General features: G+C 34.4%; 3 protein-coding genes and 1 non-coding gene across 16 annotated transcripts; 3 read left to right on the forward strand and 1 right to left on the reverse strand.

Annotated features, from left to right (window-relative positions):
- Window positions 1-10: 10 nt before the first annotated feature.
- LOC105435308 lies at window positions 11-2,486 on the forward strand. Its single transcript, XM_011655844.2, has 3 exons — window positions 11-308; window positions 1,834-1,907; window positions 2,012-2,486. Exons 1-3 carry the CDS (start codon window positions 230-232, stop codon window positions 2,213-2,215), a joined length of 357 nt encoding a protein of 118 aa, XP_011654146.1. The 5' UTR covers window positions 11-229; the 3' UTR covers window positions 2,216-2,486.
- A 424-nt stretch (window positions 2,487-2,910) lies between these two features.
- Window positions 2,911-2,983, reverse strand: TRNAA-CGC. Its single transcript has one exon. It is a non-coding gene; the product is annotated as a tRNA-Ala (tRNA).
- A 17-nt stretch (window positions 2,984-3,000) lies between these two features.
- LOC105435309 lies at window positions 3,001-4,889 on the forward strand. Of its 12 annotated transcripts, none has more exons than XR_004215840.1 (4): window positions 3,001-3,309; window positions 3,826-3,942; window positions 4,036-4,109; window positions 4,280-4,889. XR_004215840.1 is itself a non-coding variant. In XM_011655845.2 (3 exons), the coding sequence occupies exons 1-3, from the start codon at window positions 3,421-3,423 to the stop codon at window positions 4,475-4,477; spliced, it is 369 nt and encodes a 122-aa protein (XP_011654147.1). In that variant the 5' UTR covers window positions 3,346-3,420; the 3' UTR covers window positions 4,478-4,889. The 12 variants fall into 12 exon arrangements, 1 of the variants encoding a protein (XP_011654147.1); XR_004215837.1 differs by having other exon boundaries at window positions 3,002-3,339; window positions 3,826-3,923; XR_004215838.1 differs by having other exon boundaries at window positions 3,002-3,309; window positions 3,826-3,923.
- A 5,401-nt stretch (window positions 4,890-10,290) lies between these two features.
- Window positions 10,291-16,425, forward strand: LOC101208707 (protein SNOWY COTYLEDON 3). Of its 2 annotated transcripts, XM_011655846.2 has the most exons (7): window positions 10,291-10,462; window positions 10,654-12,120; window positions 12,384-12,503; window positions 12,940-13,056; window positions 13,172-13,261; window positions 15,771-15,878; window positions 16,040-16,425. In XM_011655846.2, the coding sequence occupies exons 2-7, from the start codon at window positions 10,696-10,698 to the stop codon at window positions 16,097-16,099; spliced, it is 1,920 nt and encodes a 639-aa protein (XP_011654148.1). In that variant the 5' UTR covers window positions 10,291-10,462; window positions 10,654-10,695; the 3' UTR covers window positions 16,100-16,425. The 2 variants fall into 2 exon arrangements, with proteins under 2 accessions (XP_011654148.1, XP_004141400.1); XM_004141352.3 differs by lacking the exon at window positions 10,291-10,462 and having other exon boundaries at window positions 10,469-12,120.
- Window positions 16,426-17,590: the final 1,165 nt, after the last annotated feature.

The following is a 17,590-nucleotide window of genomic DNA, read 5'->3' on the forward strand; positions in this document are numbered from 1 at the left end:
CTCCATGCCACACATAAACATTGTTATTTATTGCAAAAGCAATCAATTCTCCTCCTTAATTTACTTCATTTCCCGACAGAAATTAATTGTCAAACATCCTCATCGACAAGCCGTTTTGAAGAACTTCCTCCCAAAAAGATTGTTTGGAAAAAAAAGGGTTTCATTTTGGGGTATTATTCTCATTTGGAGTCATCTTCTTAGTACTCTATTTGTGGGAATTTGGAACGTTATGAAGTCACCTTTTCTGCTTCACATATCTTTATTGCTGCTTTTCTTTTTCAGCATTAACAATGCCTCTTCAACTTCCGGTAATGTTGGTTCTTTCTGTTCTGTTTCATCTTTAATCTCGTCCCCCTTCCTTATTTGTTGGCCTTGTCTTTTACTACAATCCCCTGTCCTCTGCTCTGTTTTTTTCCCCCATCATGTTGTCATGTTTACTTCAATCTGTCTAAGATGTTGGTTCAAATTATTATTGACATTATTACTTTTTTCTTTTTGGGTTCTGAATGAGGATCTCACTGATTGACGTAGACACTAGAACAGCTACTGAGGGAAAAGTAGTATTTTTTTTCCTTCATCTTCATGGATTTTTTCATTATTGTTTCTTTTTTTGTTCATCATTGTATTTCTGAGAAAACTAAAAATCTCCTGTATTGTTAAAAACATTTGAAGTGATCTAATAAACAGATGGGACAAATCTAAAAACATCTAGCAGAATATTTAAGTAGATTGCGGAGTGACAGAAGATACTTGAAGTGTTTAAGCCATGTGATTAGCTGCTATACATCCTCTATGAATCTAAATTTTGTATTATCCAATTGGTTTAAGCTTAACTTATGTAGATAAGTGCTGCTTTGAGCATATTGATCATGTTTAAGGGAGTATGTTGAGGTTCAAAGCAGAAATTGGGTAGTGAGTTTAATTCAAGCTTAATTAACATGTAAGCTCTCTCGAGATCAGAGGTTCAAACCCCATTGGTAATTATAATGTAATCTCTTTCGAAATCGGAGGTTCAAAACCCCATCATCGTGATCTTTTTACTCGGGGAAGGTCCAAGCAGAAATTGAACTCATCTATGTTTGAATTTGAGATTTTTATGCTTGGTTCTTTCATATAACGGACAAAGTTTTCTACTTTACCTTGCTTGAGGCCTCACTCTTTGTTCAGTCCTATCAGTTAAAGAGTTGGTTTGACTACCTCCATTGCTGCTATGAACTCTACTTTTGTTGTGGACTATGCAGCAATTTGTTTCAATGTGCTCTTCAATTAATTCACTATCATCAAACATGAAGATAGATCCTCTCAATAGCCTTCTGTTTGTATCACCTTCATGAGATGAATCTATATATCTTTTGGTGTTCATCCTCTTCTCTTTGACTTTTCCTTTGGTATGATACTTGTGTTGGTTAGAAAGAGACTTAAAAGATGCAACATTTTCTGCTTTTACTTTTTTTTTTCTTTTTCATGTTTTTGATCTGAAACAGTATACATTCTTGTCGCCATTTCACTTGCCTGTGCAAGTCATGTTTCAATAATCATCTTCTAGAACTAAGAATATTCGGCAGGTTCAATTATATATTTAAGCAGAATTAGCCTTGTCGTTCATTTGATTCGCCATTGACCACTAACATTTTAAAATTTTTCTCAACAGTTCAGAATTTTTTTTAGCTTTTTCGTCCTCAGGTATTGAACTTTTAAAATCATGGGATAAAGTATATAACTAAAAGTCCGATCGATTTACATGTTTGAATGATCGGTTTAATTAGTGAGTGCAGGTTGTATACATTTTCACAATATGTTTCACTGATATGCCTTCCTTGACTACAATTGTAGAAATGGCTCCAAACCACCTCCATGTAGAATCAAATGAGTATTTGTTTGCCACACCATCAAACAGGAAGATGAAAGTATGTACTTGCAATCTATATATTATTTTAGAGATGAACATGGCTTCTTTTCCTAAATCACAACTTTATTGCTAATGGGATTGAATTCGGTTTTTGATCCTCAGCTGCAGGATCGCGAGCAAAGTAACCCGACGAGGAAGAATGTTCGTGTGGGTGACGTGAATCTTTACGACTACCACCCCATTGATCCAGTTCCAAGCTCAAAGAGATCCATCAAACATGGACCAATAGAGCATGGCTCTCCTCTTATACCTCATATGCCAAGTCCTTCCCCTCCTGATCAACCACAGCCCGGTGGTTTTGTGTAGAGAGCAGATACCTTCCTCTCTCCTACTTGTTATAAATAAACTGAATTTGTTTATTATCAAACCAGCTATGTTAATTCCCATCACTAGATATCGTATTATCTATATTGTACTTAAAAGAAGTAATGGAATGATGTTCAATAGGAAATGACTGTTTGTACATCTTGTCTACTTATACCATAGAGCTTGGTTGAAGAGTCCACAGGTGATTTGCTCTATGTATTTAATAGTTGTTTTATAAATCTTATGTATGGGTGAGCCATTTTTGTTGGAAGAAACCTTTCTACAAAGAAAATATTTAAGTCATTGTTTTGCAACTTTAATCTAATAAAACAAGAAACCTTTTAAGACTCAAATGATCTAGGAGAAGTCAAGAAGATGGGAAAGTTGCAAGTTCACGTTTTTTCAAAGATTTTGAAGAGAAAAAAGAAACATAAGAGAATCTCTACTATAAAACAATTAACTTTGAATAAATCATACGTTATTAAACACATATATGTGGTTCAAAAATGATATTAAATATTTTTGATATACCAAATTAACTATTATTGGTGAGAGAGTGTGAATAATAATCTAATTTGGTTTTCTTTTGAGAAATAATAATACTAAAAGAAAAAAGAAGCGTAATTTATGCAAATAATAATAAAACAGTAATTTGATAACATAAACCTCAGAAAATATAGAGAGAATAAAAATTGTGGAGGTGCGGGGAATCGAACCCCGTGCCTCTCGCATGCGAAGCGAGCGCTCTACCATATGAGCTACACCCCCTTCGTGTTCATCATTTTCTTTTACGAAGATCCGTCATTTAAATATGATTTTGTTTGTTCTTTCCTGACGGCTCGCATTCCAATTCTCTGCCATTTTAAATTTGTAAAATGGACACAAGTTTCTGCAAACTCAAAGCAAACATTTACTCCTCCACAGCCTGTACCCAATGTTGATGATATGATAAACAAGCATTGACGATCCCCTGATTTCTTTTATGGTTCATCTTCTGATCCAATTTAATGCTATTCCATATTTCCACTGTTGTTTTAAACCCCCCATGGACGACCACTTTTGAAGCTAACACACCTTGGAAGTGGAAGAAGAGGGTCTGTGCTTTTCGTTTGTTTTTTTTCTGGGTACATTCACATTTTGGAGCTGTTGGATTTTTTTTTCTTTTTCTTTCTGGGTTTGATCTGCATTTTTCTCATTATTTCATTATGAAGCTTTCTGGGTTTTGGGTTTTCTTTTTCGTCCTCCAAACAACTTTATTGCTGCATTTCTTTCCCAGCTATATAAATGCCTCCTCCAGCTCCGGTAATTTGGAAGTTAATGTTTTTTTAACACATTTTTCAATTCTTTATTTGCTTATCGCTTTGACTTCAATCTTACTGCATTTATGTAAATGTTTTCTTGTTTGTTGCATTTCAATACTTATTACTGTACTGGTTTTTTTTTCTTTTTGCCCCATACTAGACTTCCTTTGTTTCTTCGGTTTTTTATGTTAAATTAGGATTACTGAGGCTAATTCAGAACAATTCTGTTTTCCTTTTAATGCTTCTGTTCTGTTGCTTTTTTCATGTCTTTAACAATTTTGATATGTTCATACTAAAGAATGTCTGCAGGTTCGATCACATATTTAAGCAACCCTGTCTCAGCCATGTTCAAGTCCACGTTAAATAATTTCATCCCTGTGTATTGAAATCCGAAGTTACAGCATCAAGTATATAGGCAGAGATCGAGTTGTTTTTCATATCTGAGTTGTGAATTTGTATGTTATTCTACTGTGACTTTGCATGTTGATTTTGCTGTGTTTTTCTTGACTGCATTCGCAGATATAGCTTTGAACCACCACCATGTTAATGCAAACAAATGCTTGTCTGACATACTATTAAACAGGAAACTGAAGGTACTTGCTTTTCAATGGCTTTTAAATCCTACAAATCATTTTCACTCGTGTCATAATACATTCTGAGAGAATAGAGCATAGTTTCTTCCAAATTAATTGTTTCTTGATTAATGGGATTGATGACAACTGTCTATGATGAATGGAATTGAATTCCCTTTTTTGGTTCTCAGTTCCAGACGGATGAACATTGTAACCACGGGAGAAAGAAGGTTCACCCAGATGATCTAAATCTTGATGACTACCATCCCATCGATCCAGTTCCAAGTTCAAAAACATCAGTCAAACCCGGGCCGATAGAGCACGGCGCTCCTCTCCTCCCCCATATGCCAAATCCTCCACCTCCCAGTCAGCCAGGCGGTTACGCTTAGATAGCACAAACGTTTACCTTCTCTACTAGTTGTCTTAAATAATCCAAGTTTGTTTTTCATGGAAACCAAACCAACTACGTTATCCTGTCTCTTTTATTTCGTGTATTTAGTTGTCTTGTGTGTTATCATTTCTATTTAAGTATCCTTTAAATGATATATCTTCTGTTATTTACAGAAACAAGATAGTGTGCATTATACTGTGTTTCTGTCTCAATCCCTTCTGTTGAAATATCTATAGAAAGCAAAAGGTATGAAGGGGTGTGGTAATCAACCAAGAGCACCAACTCCATTGAAATAGATAGAAGATCAAAGGGGAATATTTTCTTCTTCCTTAAGCTAAAAATTGTAACCACCAACTTTGGGGGATTAAAATCCCATCAATCAACATCTAAACAAGTGTGCTTTCCTTCCACTTCAGTCTTTTTCCTGCATTCTTCAATAGAACATTATGAAGGCTAAGCTCAGAAATGAGGAAAGCCCAATTATAGCCTTTTAATTATTTTGCCCTTTCTGCTTTTTCATAGTGGGAAGGAGATATCATATTCATTGCCAATAAAGCATGGGGACCTCTAATACCAAAACACAATTTTAGTCATTTTTTATCCCAAGGCTGGAGTGTCATTTTCTGTTTTTTGTTTTTTTCCCTTCTTTTTGCAGGTTCAGAAAACGCTTTCTAAATCAAAATTTGCGGTTAATGATTAGGATGAGAAGTGGTTTTCGAACAGTCATTTCTTCAAACTCCTAGGTGGTTTCATTTCATTTATTAAGTAGTTATGTTTGAAGTTTTAACTAATGAAACATGTTAATTATGGTAACTAGACCTCTCTGCTGTAAATCAATTCATTGACGTTCCGTTCCTATGGATGTTTGGTGTACGTCTCTTGTTTGAGAATCGGGAAGGAACGTAAAAACATTTTAAATTATTGGGTTTATGCTAGGACTTTGGAGCCTAATTATCAAACATGTTTGGCTATAATTAAGTTGGAGTTTATATTAAAGTCTAACAGAAATTAACTAGAGTCAAGTGAACGACACATTCTTTTTTGTAAAGGTAGGTTATAATATTGATATAATATTAAATTTATCTCTTACTGTTAACTTGAGTGTTCGGATCATTCAATGATTTAACTTGATATCATAACAATAGGTCATGTCTTCAAACCCTTACAATGTCATTTTTTCTCCAACTAATATTGATTTTCACTTGTATGGTTTTCTACAAAGTTCAAGCTCACAAGATGCACTTATTAGTAGAATAGCAAAAATGTGTTCTCTCGTCATTACTTAGTATCATCAAATATGCACTTGTTAGTATGCAACATTTGAAATTTTTTAATTGGCAATTTGTAAATAGAGATAGATTGTGGATTCTCAAACCAACTCTTCTGTTTCGAATCAAAGAATTTGGCATGAATCGGTACTCTAAAAGTAGGTTTCGAACCTATGACCAATCAATTAACAACCAACCTCTAAGCTAACAACTTATCTTCACTCGTCAACATAAATTTTTTAGTCAAACAGAAATCTAGCAAATCAAACGTGAAATCATGCTCTCCAAGATGTGTTGGGGTGGTTATTGAAAGAAATAGGACCCATGCCCTAAAAAAGAAGCCTAAAGAAGAAAGCAAAGGGAAAGAAAGCAGAGAGGAGGAAGAGGCAGGCAATTTGGGACAAAGCATCACAAAAAGAGATGCCTTTTCCTACTTTGGTCTAAAACACCATTACCAAACTGAGCTGTTTTTGGCCCTCCACTTTTATGCTTCTATTTAAATCACAATTACAAATAAACAGTAAGAATCTGCTTATGCACTTTCATATGATTTTTAGATTACTTTTTAGAGATTTATATCATTTAATCAAGTAATCAAGAAAGTAACCAACTTTCTTCTTCATATTAAACACATCATTATTCCTTTTCTTTAACTTAGTTTGGGTACTTAATTCTGTTCATAGTACCATCTGTAGAAAGATGAACCCTTTTTTGCATATTAAATGAATCATACACTTATGTGTTGAATGCCCTTTATTCTTCGCTGGTAATACTGTTGAAAAAATAATCAGTGTACTGAAGTTGGATGGTGATTTTAATGAAAATCTACTGTCATAATTTTCTTCCTTTCTTTTTTGGTAAAATTTAAAATTTTAGTACATATTATAGTCTTGTCAGAAATTATGATTGTGAAATAAATGGAAATTAAATAAAGTGAAGTAAGAGACCCAACTCAAACCATTGATGATGCATTGGTCAAATTTGGACTATAATATAGTCTTTGTCACAATGTACTTTATTAGGATATTTAAACTGTCATAAACATTTGATTATAAGATCATTGTAAGCTTATTATAAATCTTATAGAATCTCAGATTCACTCAGAACATGTGGAAAAGGAATTTATACTCTGAATGCATCATTTTACAAAGAAAAAGAAAAGGAAGAAACTTGTCCTTTTTTTGGGCTTTAGAAGTTGAGTGTTCAAGAAGGAAAGCTCATACCTTTTCAAAATGGTCCCTCTTCGGCAGCGGGTCTTGGGAGAGGAGGGACTTGAACTCTCCAAATTATTTTGCTATATTTTGTAAATAATTTTAATTTTTTGTTTTTTATAACAATTCTTCACTATTATACCGGGCATTTTCAATTTTATTTGGATTACTTGTAAGTATAGCAAAATAAACCATATAATTTATTAATGATAGATATTGATAGACGCTAAGAAGTGTTGGAGATAAGGAGTTAAAGTAAACAGTTGTAAAATCTAAAGAGTTCTAAATTCCTAAGGGCTAAATAGTAAAGAATTGATAGTATAATAATGATATTTTGTAGTGATGGGATCTTCAAACTCTTTCCGCCAAACTAACATCGGAATACATAAATTTGTACTTTAAAATTTTTTGGGTCTAACAAGAGTGTTATTTATAAATGGAAGTTTATCAGTAGATATAATTTAATAAATTCTAAACTTTTGCTATATTTGTAATTATTTTCACCAATGTTGTCATTTTGAAATAATTTCTATTATCCTCGAGGAAGAATGATACATGAATGAACCATGGTTCATATCTCATCTAAATACAAGGTAGATAACTACTTGGTATATACAAAAAAATGTAAACCTTTCTTTTCGAACTTATCGATCATTCCATATTATTATTTTATAAGTCAAAACCTCAACAAAGTCTAAATCCTCGTTATAATTTTATGTTATATATATTTTTTTAAAATCGATAATTTTGGCATGAGTGATTCTTCATTGTCCCCTCATTTCATATTTACGATAGGTTTAGAGAGAAAAATGCTTTTAAAAAAATGATTGAGATTCATAAATGTTATAGTAATTGTAAGTTATAAGTTTCCCCTAGCTTTAAGCATTATATTCACACCTTTAGCTTTCATGATATATTATTGAAACAACACTCCCTTCTTCCTCCCTCTTCCAATTTTAATTTTTAATATTAAGTTAGTTAGTAATGGTTTTTCTCATTAATAATCACATTAACCACCAAACACACAGTTCTTTCTCAATTAAGCAAAACCTTGATCATGATGTTGCAAGAACAAGCCATTCCCAAAGCAAGGTATACCCTCATCAATTTTTATCACATGTTGCAACTAATCATTTAATTACTCCAATATCTCTCTTTAATTAATATTTTAATTGTTGTCACTCTGATTAAATTAATAGCAAAAATCTCATATTAACTTAAGAGATTTATATGGAATAAGGTTTTGATTGGTTTTATGAAAAAGATGGAATGTTTGGTTTAGCAGTATTATTAATATGACTAATTTTCTAAGTTAACTTTAACCATATATAGATTACTAATTAATTAACCTTCATTTCTTCAATGGGGCATTCCCTTTTGCTTTCCCCAATCGTGTGCCTTAATTAATCATTTGTAAAAGTAATATTTGAGTAAAAGTAAAAGGGAAAAACCAATAAATAAAAAGTCTCACTTCTCAAGCAAACTCAATCTTACACTTACCATTCTTTTGTTCTTATTATTATCATTATAATTCACAAAAGCCCTTTCAAAGATTTTGTGCTTTTTAATTTTTCTTTTTTTTAAAATTGCTTTTAAATTTTAATAATGCTTTCTCTCCATCATGATTATTCATCCATCATTATTTTCAATTTTTTTCTTTATCCCTAATTGTTTTTTTTATTCTAAAAAACCAATTGATTTCTTTTATATTTAATTTGCTTAAACTTGAAGAATTATAAGATATTATATGTACATGACGTAATATCTAAAATTTTTTAAATCTTTTTTTATATATAATATAGTAACAAAATCTTATTATATTTTGATTATTTTAGAGCTATATTTTTTAAAAAAAATTGGGAAAACAAAAACGTTTACAGTATTTACTCGGTTTAATTAGAGAATCCTTTTAGTCTTGTCAAATGTCTAATTATATATATTCAATTGAACTTTGAATCAAAATATAAGGTTGATTTTAATTATTTGATCAAATCAAAGTCTATCTACATCAAACATCTTTGAGACAACTTTAGATTTTTATATGTATTAATAATAGCATAATACAAATTTTATCATAATTAAACAAATGATAAATAATCTTTTAGAAAATTTATTATAAATGATAAAATTGTAAAAGAAAAATATTTAAACATGGTTATATTTTATAAATATATGGAATATTTTGCTATATTTTAAAAAATGATATTTTTTTCATTATTAGGACATATTTAGGGATGATTATAAAATAGTTAAAGATAACTTTTTTTTCTTTTTTATAATTTCTTAAACATTAAATTAATTTTGATTTTATACTTCTTTCAAAAGAGTCTTTTTTATTTTTTTTATTTCAATTTTTCACGAGTTTTATCAAAAACATAAAAATTAACAATTTAGTGTATATTGTGTAGAACAAAATCACTCAAACAAAATTCATTTCTTACAAAAAAAAATATTATTTTTTATAGAAAGAAAATGAAATGAAAATTTGTAATTGATGATTTGACCAGACACCACAAGAAAAAAGGTAGTTAAATGAAGGGTATTATATAGCGTTACATTTAGGAACATCTCAACAAAACCCAAACCTAATTATAGCATATGACCAACCAGACAATGATGTTGTGAAAATGTCCAACACGTTTTCATAACACACATCAATTTAACCTATACTTCTTCTTCTTCTTTTTTATTTATAGAAAAATCCTTATATAAACTATAACCTTTCAATTTTATCAAATTGATTTGCACTTTGCTTCTATTTCCATATAACTCATGTATCATTATAAATGTTTTAAAACAAACATTTTATCACGTGATTGTACTCGAAATGTATTGGATTTACCCATTTGAAAGCATTTAATCAAGTTTGAGAATTCTAGATGAAAGAAGGCAGATGAGGTTATTCTAATTATAATAGTTTTGGTACACATGGCGACAATTTCGCAAATATTTTCTTAAACGGCTGTAATTGAGCATTTGATCCTAAATAATAGAGTTAATTAGAATAGTATGTAAAGTATTTAGTTAAAAAAAAAAAGGGTAATTAGATTCATGAAATGCAAGGAAAGGATGGATTTAGAAAATAGTGTATGAATTAGAATTTAGGAATAGGAAGTTACTTGATAAACAAACACGGGATATTCGTGCGTAGGATTTTAATTTTATTCAACATATTGTCAGAATATTTGTATAAATGTAACGTCTCTTTTAAGCTTCAATAAACTGACTCAATACGCGCCTCGCGTGACTTCACTCCCCAATTAAACTATTTTTAAATTCCCCTCCCCAATACGTTGCTGTTTTCTAACGCGAGTAGACTTATTCCGAACGAACGCCGCGAGTAGAGGATTCCTCTTTTAACGAATTGACACAAACTAAATATAATTTCTTTAATATATTTTTATTTTTGTTTTGAAGCTGCTGCTAAAAGAAACGGTTATGGTCCTAAATCTCGCCTACACCAACTCCCCCATTCTCCGTCGCCGGCGGACCGTTACTGTTACGGTGACTCACTCCATTCCTTATAATTCTCTCTCTAATTACCGCCATTAATTCTCCGAAACCCACTCTCACTCACCATCTTTCTCTCTCTTTTTCCACTTATTATTGTTCTTCTTGCACTTTCTTTTTACTCTCTCTTCTTGGAACATATATCATCGCTCTTGTTTATGGCGGAATCTTTGAAATATTGTTAGGGTTTTTGGAATGGGAGGTGAATTCATTTCTGGATTTCAGCAATGGTAGCTGCTGTATCAACGACGATAAACTCCAAGACTGCCCCTCAGAAAGGGCCTCCTCCTCATCTTCATCCTACGCGACACAATTCGAACAGGCTTCCTTTATTTCCATCTGAGTCCGACAATGCAATCCATCCACGCAAGCCCAAATCGCGGGAGGTTACTTCTCGATTTATGCCTCCATCCAACTCATCTTCCTCGCCCTTGCTTACGAAACGTTCTTCTTCTCCTTCACTCTCTAGAACTTCCAGTTTAGCTGCTACGCCGACGCAGGCTGCTTCGTCTCTCAATAAGCGTTCTACATCGGTGGACCGCAGGAGAGTTGGGACTCCTAGGCCTTACTCTCTTGATTTCAGGACTGGGTTTGATAATGGTGGACTGGGGGAGATGCCTGCCTCTCAGAAGTTATTGCTTACTTCTACGAGAAGCTTATCTGTTTCATTCCAGGGTGAGTCTTTCTCTTTGCAAGTTAGTAAGGCGAAACCAGCTCCTTCACCAGGTGCCAGGAAGGGTACGCCTGAACGCAGGAAGTCGACGACGCCAGCGAGAGGAGGCGGTGTTGCGGACAAAGCAGAGAACTCAAAGCTAATTGTAGATCAGCATAGATGGCCAGCGAGGTTGCGGCAGGAAAATTTGATGACCAGGAGTTTGGATTGTGAGGACATGGCCGAGAGGAGGAGAGTTAGTGGTGGATCTGTGAATGTCATTAGGCAGTTGCAGGATTCAAAGGCTCAGGGTAGGGCTTCTTTTGATGGGGTTTTGAGCTCGGATTCTGTAACTGCGGGAATGGAGAAAGCGGATGAACTTGTTGTGGACGCAAATTCAGAAAATTTATCTGATCATTCTAATGTACTTTCGTCTGATTCGGATAGCGTCTCTTCAGGTAGCAATTGCGGAACTCAAGATTACAGTCCTAACGAAGGACAGGGGCAGCGTGGACCTCGAGGAATTGTAGTGCCAGCAAGATTTTGGCAGGAGACAAACAACAGGTTGCGGCGCCAGCCGGAAAACGGCTCGCCTTTGTCAAAAAACGTTGGGGCAAGAAGTTTAGCTCCTTCAAAGCTTACCGTGACAAAGAAGTTTGCAATGGATAGTCCTACATCAACTCCACGGGAAATTGCCAACAGTAGAGGTCAATTGTCTCCCATTCGCGGTTCACTTAGGCCTATGTCACCAAGTAGGCTGTTAGCATCGTCCACAGGACCTCGGTTGAGGAATTCTGTGGGGAGTACACCTCTTAATAGTTTGAACAGCATTCCATTATCAATGACAAGTTTTGTTGCTGATGCCCGAAGGGGGAAGATTGCGGAGAACCGAATTGTAGATGCACACTCATTGAGGCTTTTACATAATCGGCTACTGCAATGGCGTTTTGCCAATGCCCGAGCAGATGCTGCACAATCCGGCCTCAGTTTGAATGCAGAGGTACGCTTCGACTATTCTCCCTCTGCCTCAATCATGCCATAAATTTCTATTTTGTTCTAACCCCCCCACCCATTATCTTCTTTTTCTCTCTCCTTTTGTTTTTTGATGTATCCTTTTTAAAACACACAATTTTATTTACCTCCTGTTGTGGTGGGTTGACCGTTCAAGAATTGTTGGGTTTTATTGTTTTTAAAATTTTCTTTTCTTATACCCATGGTTGAAATTCGGGGATGCTACTTACCATAGAGTCTTAATTGCATCAGAGAAGCCTCTATAACGCTTGGCTGAGTACTTCAAAGCTGCGTGAATCTGTTAGAACAAAAAGATCAGAGTTACAGTTACTCAAGCAAAAACTAACGTTAACCACCATCCTCAGCTGGCAAGTAAGACTAATGCTCTGTGTTTCCCTTCTTGATTTCAGTTAGCTATCTTATGATGTATTTTGTAATTTTTAAATGTTTTTTTAGCTCTCTTGTTTCTAGCAGTATTATCGTTCTTTGAAATGAAAGTTGATTCTGAAGTTCTTTTTATGCTATTTTAGCAATTTTACAACTGTTTTTGCCAATACTGGTGCAAGGGAATTCTTCCCCACCTATGTTTAGTTGAACTTGGTTTAGGAAATGGTTTTGGAGATCTTATCATTATGCTGCAGTGCTGTTTTTATTATTCATTAGGACTAGAGCCGTATTTTACTGGTTCTTTGCTAGCTTCAATTTCCATCACTAGCAGCTAATATTCTTAGGATTACGAGTTAATGTTATTGTTTTTTCTAGTTTCCGTCTTGCTCTTTTCTGATTTGCCACTGTTTGGTGACAATAGATGTTGCATTTGGAAGAATGGGATGAACTGGATCAAGACTTTTCCAACAGTTTATCAGGTGTTACCGAAGCTTTGAGGGCTAGCACCCTTCGCCTGCCAGTTGTTGGATCGGCAAAGGTAAAGTACATGATTCTGCCTGCTCTGTTGTCTTTGAGAGCAAGAAATATTTGACTATGTGGTTCGCTGTTTCATTGATTTGATTACTTGACATTCTGTTTCCTTTCTGCTACAGGCGGATGTCCAAGGTATTAAGGACGCCATTTCCTCTGCCGTTGATGTGCTGCAGACAATGGCATCATCCATTTGTTTTCTATTATCAAAGGTGATGATCATCATTTCTTTTATTGTTTCCATTCTCAGTAGATTTTGAAGTTGTAAAATGTTGCTAGGCATTTGTTAAATTTATTCCAATGGTCCATTGTGCAATTTTGGTTCAAGGTATTCTAGAATGCTCGCAAGATTACGATGGTTGGATACTTGATAATTTATCCATATGAATGTGATATGAGTTGAACAAGAAAAGGTTAAACTAGAAGCAAAGAGGAAGAGAGAAGCCTACCTAAATTTTTGCTCAAAGCAGACGATAGAAGATTCTCTAGAAGTGTATAAATAAGAAGTAATTGCCAATGAACTGCAATAAGAAGCTAAAAACAACCCAATTCCAAGTTTTCCTTGGCATGTCTATATGTTTTCAAAACGTGTTAGTTCATAGCAATAGATTTAACCGCGTTAAACCAACGGATACTTGCATTTCCCCCAGTATTCTCCTTCCTGAACTCCTTATAAAATTAGAGCATTTTGGAACATTTCGCTTCTATTGGATGAGGGTGGTAAACCTTTCAGAAAGGATTTCTTGATTGGGATTAAGTTGACTGAGGAGAGATTTTTGAAAGAGCTTTTGCTTGTTGAGATTTTTATCCTGAAATTTGTTGGGAATCAAGGTAGTATGAGATGCGTTTATCCCACATTGGGTTAGAATTGGATGGCCAATGTGGTACTTAAGTAGCTTGGCTCTCCAATCCCAGTAGTTGGCTTTTGGGGTGTGGTTCTCCAAGGTGCTTAAGTACCTACAAAATCTTGCTTCATTTAACAGCCAATCAGTCTACTCTTCTTCTTTACTAACATAAGTTCTTCCTAAATTACTCCTAGCTTGCACAATTGATAGGTCGCAGGAAATTTTTACATAACAAGAACTTCTCAGTTCATAATTCTTGTGTGTTGTTAACATTGTACAAGGGTTATATATAAGTTTCACACCGTAACCTTCTGAATATAAATCTAGTGGTCTTCAACTTGCATCTGATGTGAATTGCCCTTTTGATGCTAATCTGCCAGGATGCACCACCCGGACCCCAATAACTGCTCCCAGTCAAAAGTATCCCACAACTCCATTAGCACTGAAAGTGAAACTTAAAAAGAAAAAAGTATACAGTGTTTGTGGCTAATTTACTGTGCCTGTTATGTATGGGTAGCCGAAATCCTGAGAAACCAAACTCATTACACGAGAAAGAAAATGGGTTTGAAAAATGGAAATAAGAGAGTGGATAGATTTGGTAATTATATAATTTCCCGAATGACCAAGTGATGAGAATTAATAAAAGCACAAAAATATTTGTGTCCGAGACTGGACTAACCTTGGGATATTGTGTAACTGAACTCAAGGGAATGTGCTGAAAGCTTAAATATACATTATATATAGATAAATACTTTTGGTTGCATTGTATGGTCGTCCTAGAAATATCATTAACAAATTGGGTTTATAGGACCAAATTTGTTTGCTTGTTTATTGCTGTGTCAGTGATACAAGGTCATGTTTCTCGAGGTATACACTTGTACCTTTTCAGGACCAAATTTGTTTGCTTGTTTATTGCTGTGTCAGTGGTTGGCATGACTACAATTTTAACCATCCAAGTATTCTTTCCCTCCCAATTCTCAAGAGAAAAATGTGCTTCAAAAGTACACGAAGTGACTAGGTCTGATTGCTGACTGGAAACCAAGCTCATCTGTAATCTTAGGCTATTACTTTTTTGGCTCTCCATCTGGTGTTTAGTTTTAGGAATTGTAATCCCAGAGAACTGACGGAAAAAGAAGGACCATGCTCAGTCAGATGTAGAACCGTTGATCACATACCAAAGATACGGAAAGTCGTTAAAATCTTTGTATTTTCTTATAGTCTCGACCTAATGCCTCAAGTCATCACCCAAACCAGCCTTAATAATACTTAAAAGATATGTATCAACTTTAGTTGCAATGTTAGAATTGGGAACCATTTTGCCAATAAAGAAGACCATCACATCAAAGCAGAGCACTTCAAACTCAGTTTTCATCTATTGAGTAGATCAACCAATCTTTAGTTGTATAATTATTGTTGTTTTGTTTTGATGGAAGTGTTTATCATCATCGATAAGTGTTTTAATCTTCAAGTTCATCTCAAATCATTTAGATCGTTTCGCTATTCCTTAAAAAGGTGAAAAACTGCTAAAAATTTGTAGCTAATATTGAAGACTAATTAACGAGATCAACCAGCTCAGATCTCTCCCATGTTGAGTACTTCTAATGAATCTTTGTACTTTCCCTTTCTCATCAGTTGCTTTGCATTTGCATGAACCAAAGCCCCATCATGATTGCTCTGTTGAATGTGCAACAAATATATTTCTAACGTTAGACATGAGGAAACATGAATGTACATATTGACAATGATTAACTACTTTGGTCAATTTCAGACTATCCACGTGAAAGTTAATATTATGTTCACAGTTCGTTTTTTAATTTTCATGGATCTTGCCACTCGGTTTGTACTTTTGTGCTTCTAAGCATATATCATTTGATAGGTTGGAAAAGTAAACTCTCTTGTTTCTGAGCTTGCGAATGTGAGTGCAAAGGAATGTGCTTTGCTTGAGCGGGTAAAATGTCTGTTGTCTGCAATTGCCGTACTACAGGTAAATGCTTCTGGTTTACTACTCTCATTTTCCTCCTTAATACCTCTCAAAATACATTTCAACATTCACTTTCCATCCTCCTATAATCCGGGATATTTATTTTTCTTGTATATATTTATTCATGTATGTTTGTAGTTATGTATTTAATTTTTGGGAATCAGGTGAAAGAGTGTAGTCTGCGTACGCAAATTTTACAGCGGAGATACGTACCTTCAACCTGACAACTTCTTACATGTAAAAGCTGTTGACTGTCACAAAGCTAACATTATAGCAGAAGATCAAACTCTTTCCTTTTTTTTGGAAGCAATAAGGACATCTGGATGCTTGTGGTTTTCTGAAGCAGATGAGTGTCCACATATTTGATTTGGGTTTTGTTTGTTTAGAGGAAAATTGTAAGTATTGTGCATGTGCGTGTATAGGTAGCAGAGATTGTCCTTAATGTCAAATTAATTTGTGTACAGTCCATTCATTACAGACCAGAGGTTTTCATTTATAAAATATGAATTGGTGTGTTCTTTTACAAGTAATGTCTAGTCTGGTTTCTTCATATGGTTGTCTGTTCTGCTCACTTTGTAGCCTTCCAAATCGACTTTTTAGTGAAATTCCTACAAAACGAAATGGCCACCTTTTTCTTTGCCTGGATTCCCCCTCTCTCTCTCTGGCTCTCACTCCATCGTAAAAATGTTATTGAGTGAGAGTCAAGAATCGAACTTTAATGATGATAAGATTCGCAAAGCTAGTAAAAAGGAAAAAAGAGATCCATCCTCGTGCAATGATATGAGTAGAGGGTGAAAGTGTTTGGGGTTGTAGTACATAACCTCAAAACTTTTCAGAAAACCCATCAAGGAAAACGACATCACATTTACTACTGTATTAAGAAGGATTTAGATACGCCACGGAGTGGTAATTCTCATAATTGTAGAGGCGACAGCATTACGATTCTTTAATTCTGATTAGAATGGAATCTTAAGATTGGGACTGGACTTGAACGGCTTTCTCTTCCCCTTTGGTTACAGAAGACGACACAGCAGGTTCTTTTTATGATGGAAACATTTCACTCACATACGCTGTTTTTATATACGTTTTTAATGCATATGGAATTGTGTTACAGGAAAGAAGAAAAGGAAGATCTGAACAAAGATTTTGTGGTGCGTGGCGTATGGCTTTGGGCTGATGAGTAAGTCAAGGAGATGGGCCTGGTTGGGACTAGGAGGCCCCATCTGAAGGAGATTCCATTGATTCAAGTTCATTGATGAGTCAGGTACACTTTCCTTTTCCCTCTTCTCCATGCTTTCCATGCTAATTGAAAACCACCACCATGGGGTCTATTTCCCAATAAGACGGGTGCTTTCATGAATTTATCTCTTACAAGATACACCATGTTTCCCTCTCTCCCTATCATAGACTCAATTCGAGTACACCTCGATTCACACATGAATATTTTAGTAACAATAGGGTTTGTGATTTGAATCACTCTATCTTTAATCGTGTTCAAAGAAAGAAAAAAAAAATGGAAAGTGATGGATGAAAAACAATAATCGTATTCAAACACAATATAATTTATCAATTTGCATGTTTAATAGAGGAAGAAAAAGTCCATTCGTCCACTGTTGGAGTGTTAATGGAAGAGTTAAATTATAGTTTTAGTTTTAGAATATTTACTTTGTAAACCACAAGGCCCTATGTTTAAGACCGTATAATTAATTGGTTGG

Source organism: Cucumis sativus, chromosome 4, assembly GCF_000004075.3.
Source record: "Cucumis sativus cultivar 9930 chromosome 4, Cucumber_9930_V3, whole genome shotgun sequence".
NCBI lineage: Eukaryota > Viridiplantae > Streptophyta > Magnoliopsida > Cucurbitales > Cucurbitaceae > Cucumis > Cucumis sativus.

Bases quoted from the DNA above. Each gene is read 5' to 3' on its own strand.
- LOC105435309 (XM_011655845.2), top strand. From the start codon at position 3,421: ATGAAGCTTTCTGGGTTTTGGGTTTTCTTTTTCGTCCTCCAAACAACT. The intron at 3,518-4,035 runs GTAATTTGGAAG...CTGCATTCGCAG, and splicing joins AAATGCCTCCTCCAGCTCCG to ATATAGCTTTGAACCACCAC. The intron at 4,110-4,279 runs GTACTTGCTTTT...TTTGGTTCTCAG, and splicing joins TATTAAACAGGAAACTGAAG to TTCCAGACGGATGAACATTG.
- LOC105435308 (XM_011655844.2), top strand. From the start codon at position 230: ATGAAGTCACCTTTTCTGCTTCACATATCTTTATTGCTGCTTTTCTTT. The intron at 309-1,833 runs GTAATGTTGGTT...CTACAATTGTAG, and splicing joins CAATGCCTCTTCAACTTCCG to AAATGGCTCCAAACCACCTC. The intron at 1,908-2,011 runs GTATGTACTTGC...TTTGATCCTCAG, and splicing joins CATCAAACAGGAAGATGAAA to CTGCAGGATCGCGAGCAAAG.
- LOC101208707 (XM_011655846.2), top strand. From the start codon at position 10,696: ATGGTAGCTGCTGTATCAACGACGATAAACTCCAAGACTGCCCCTCAG. The intron at 12,504-12,939 runs GTAAGACTAATG...TGGTGACAATAG, and splicing joins CCACCATCCTCAGCTGGCAA to ATGTTGCATTTGGAAGAATG. The intron at 13,057-13,171 runs GTAAAGTACATG...TTTCTGCTACAG, and splicing joins CAGTTGTTGGATCGGCAAAG to GCGGATGTCCAAGGTATTAA.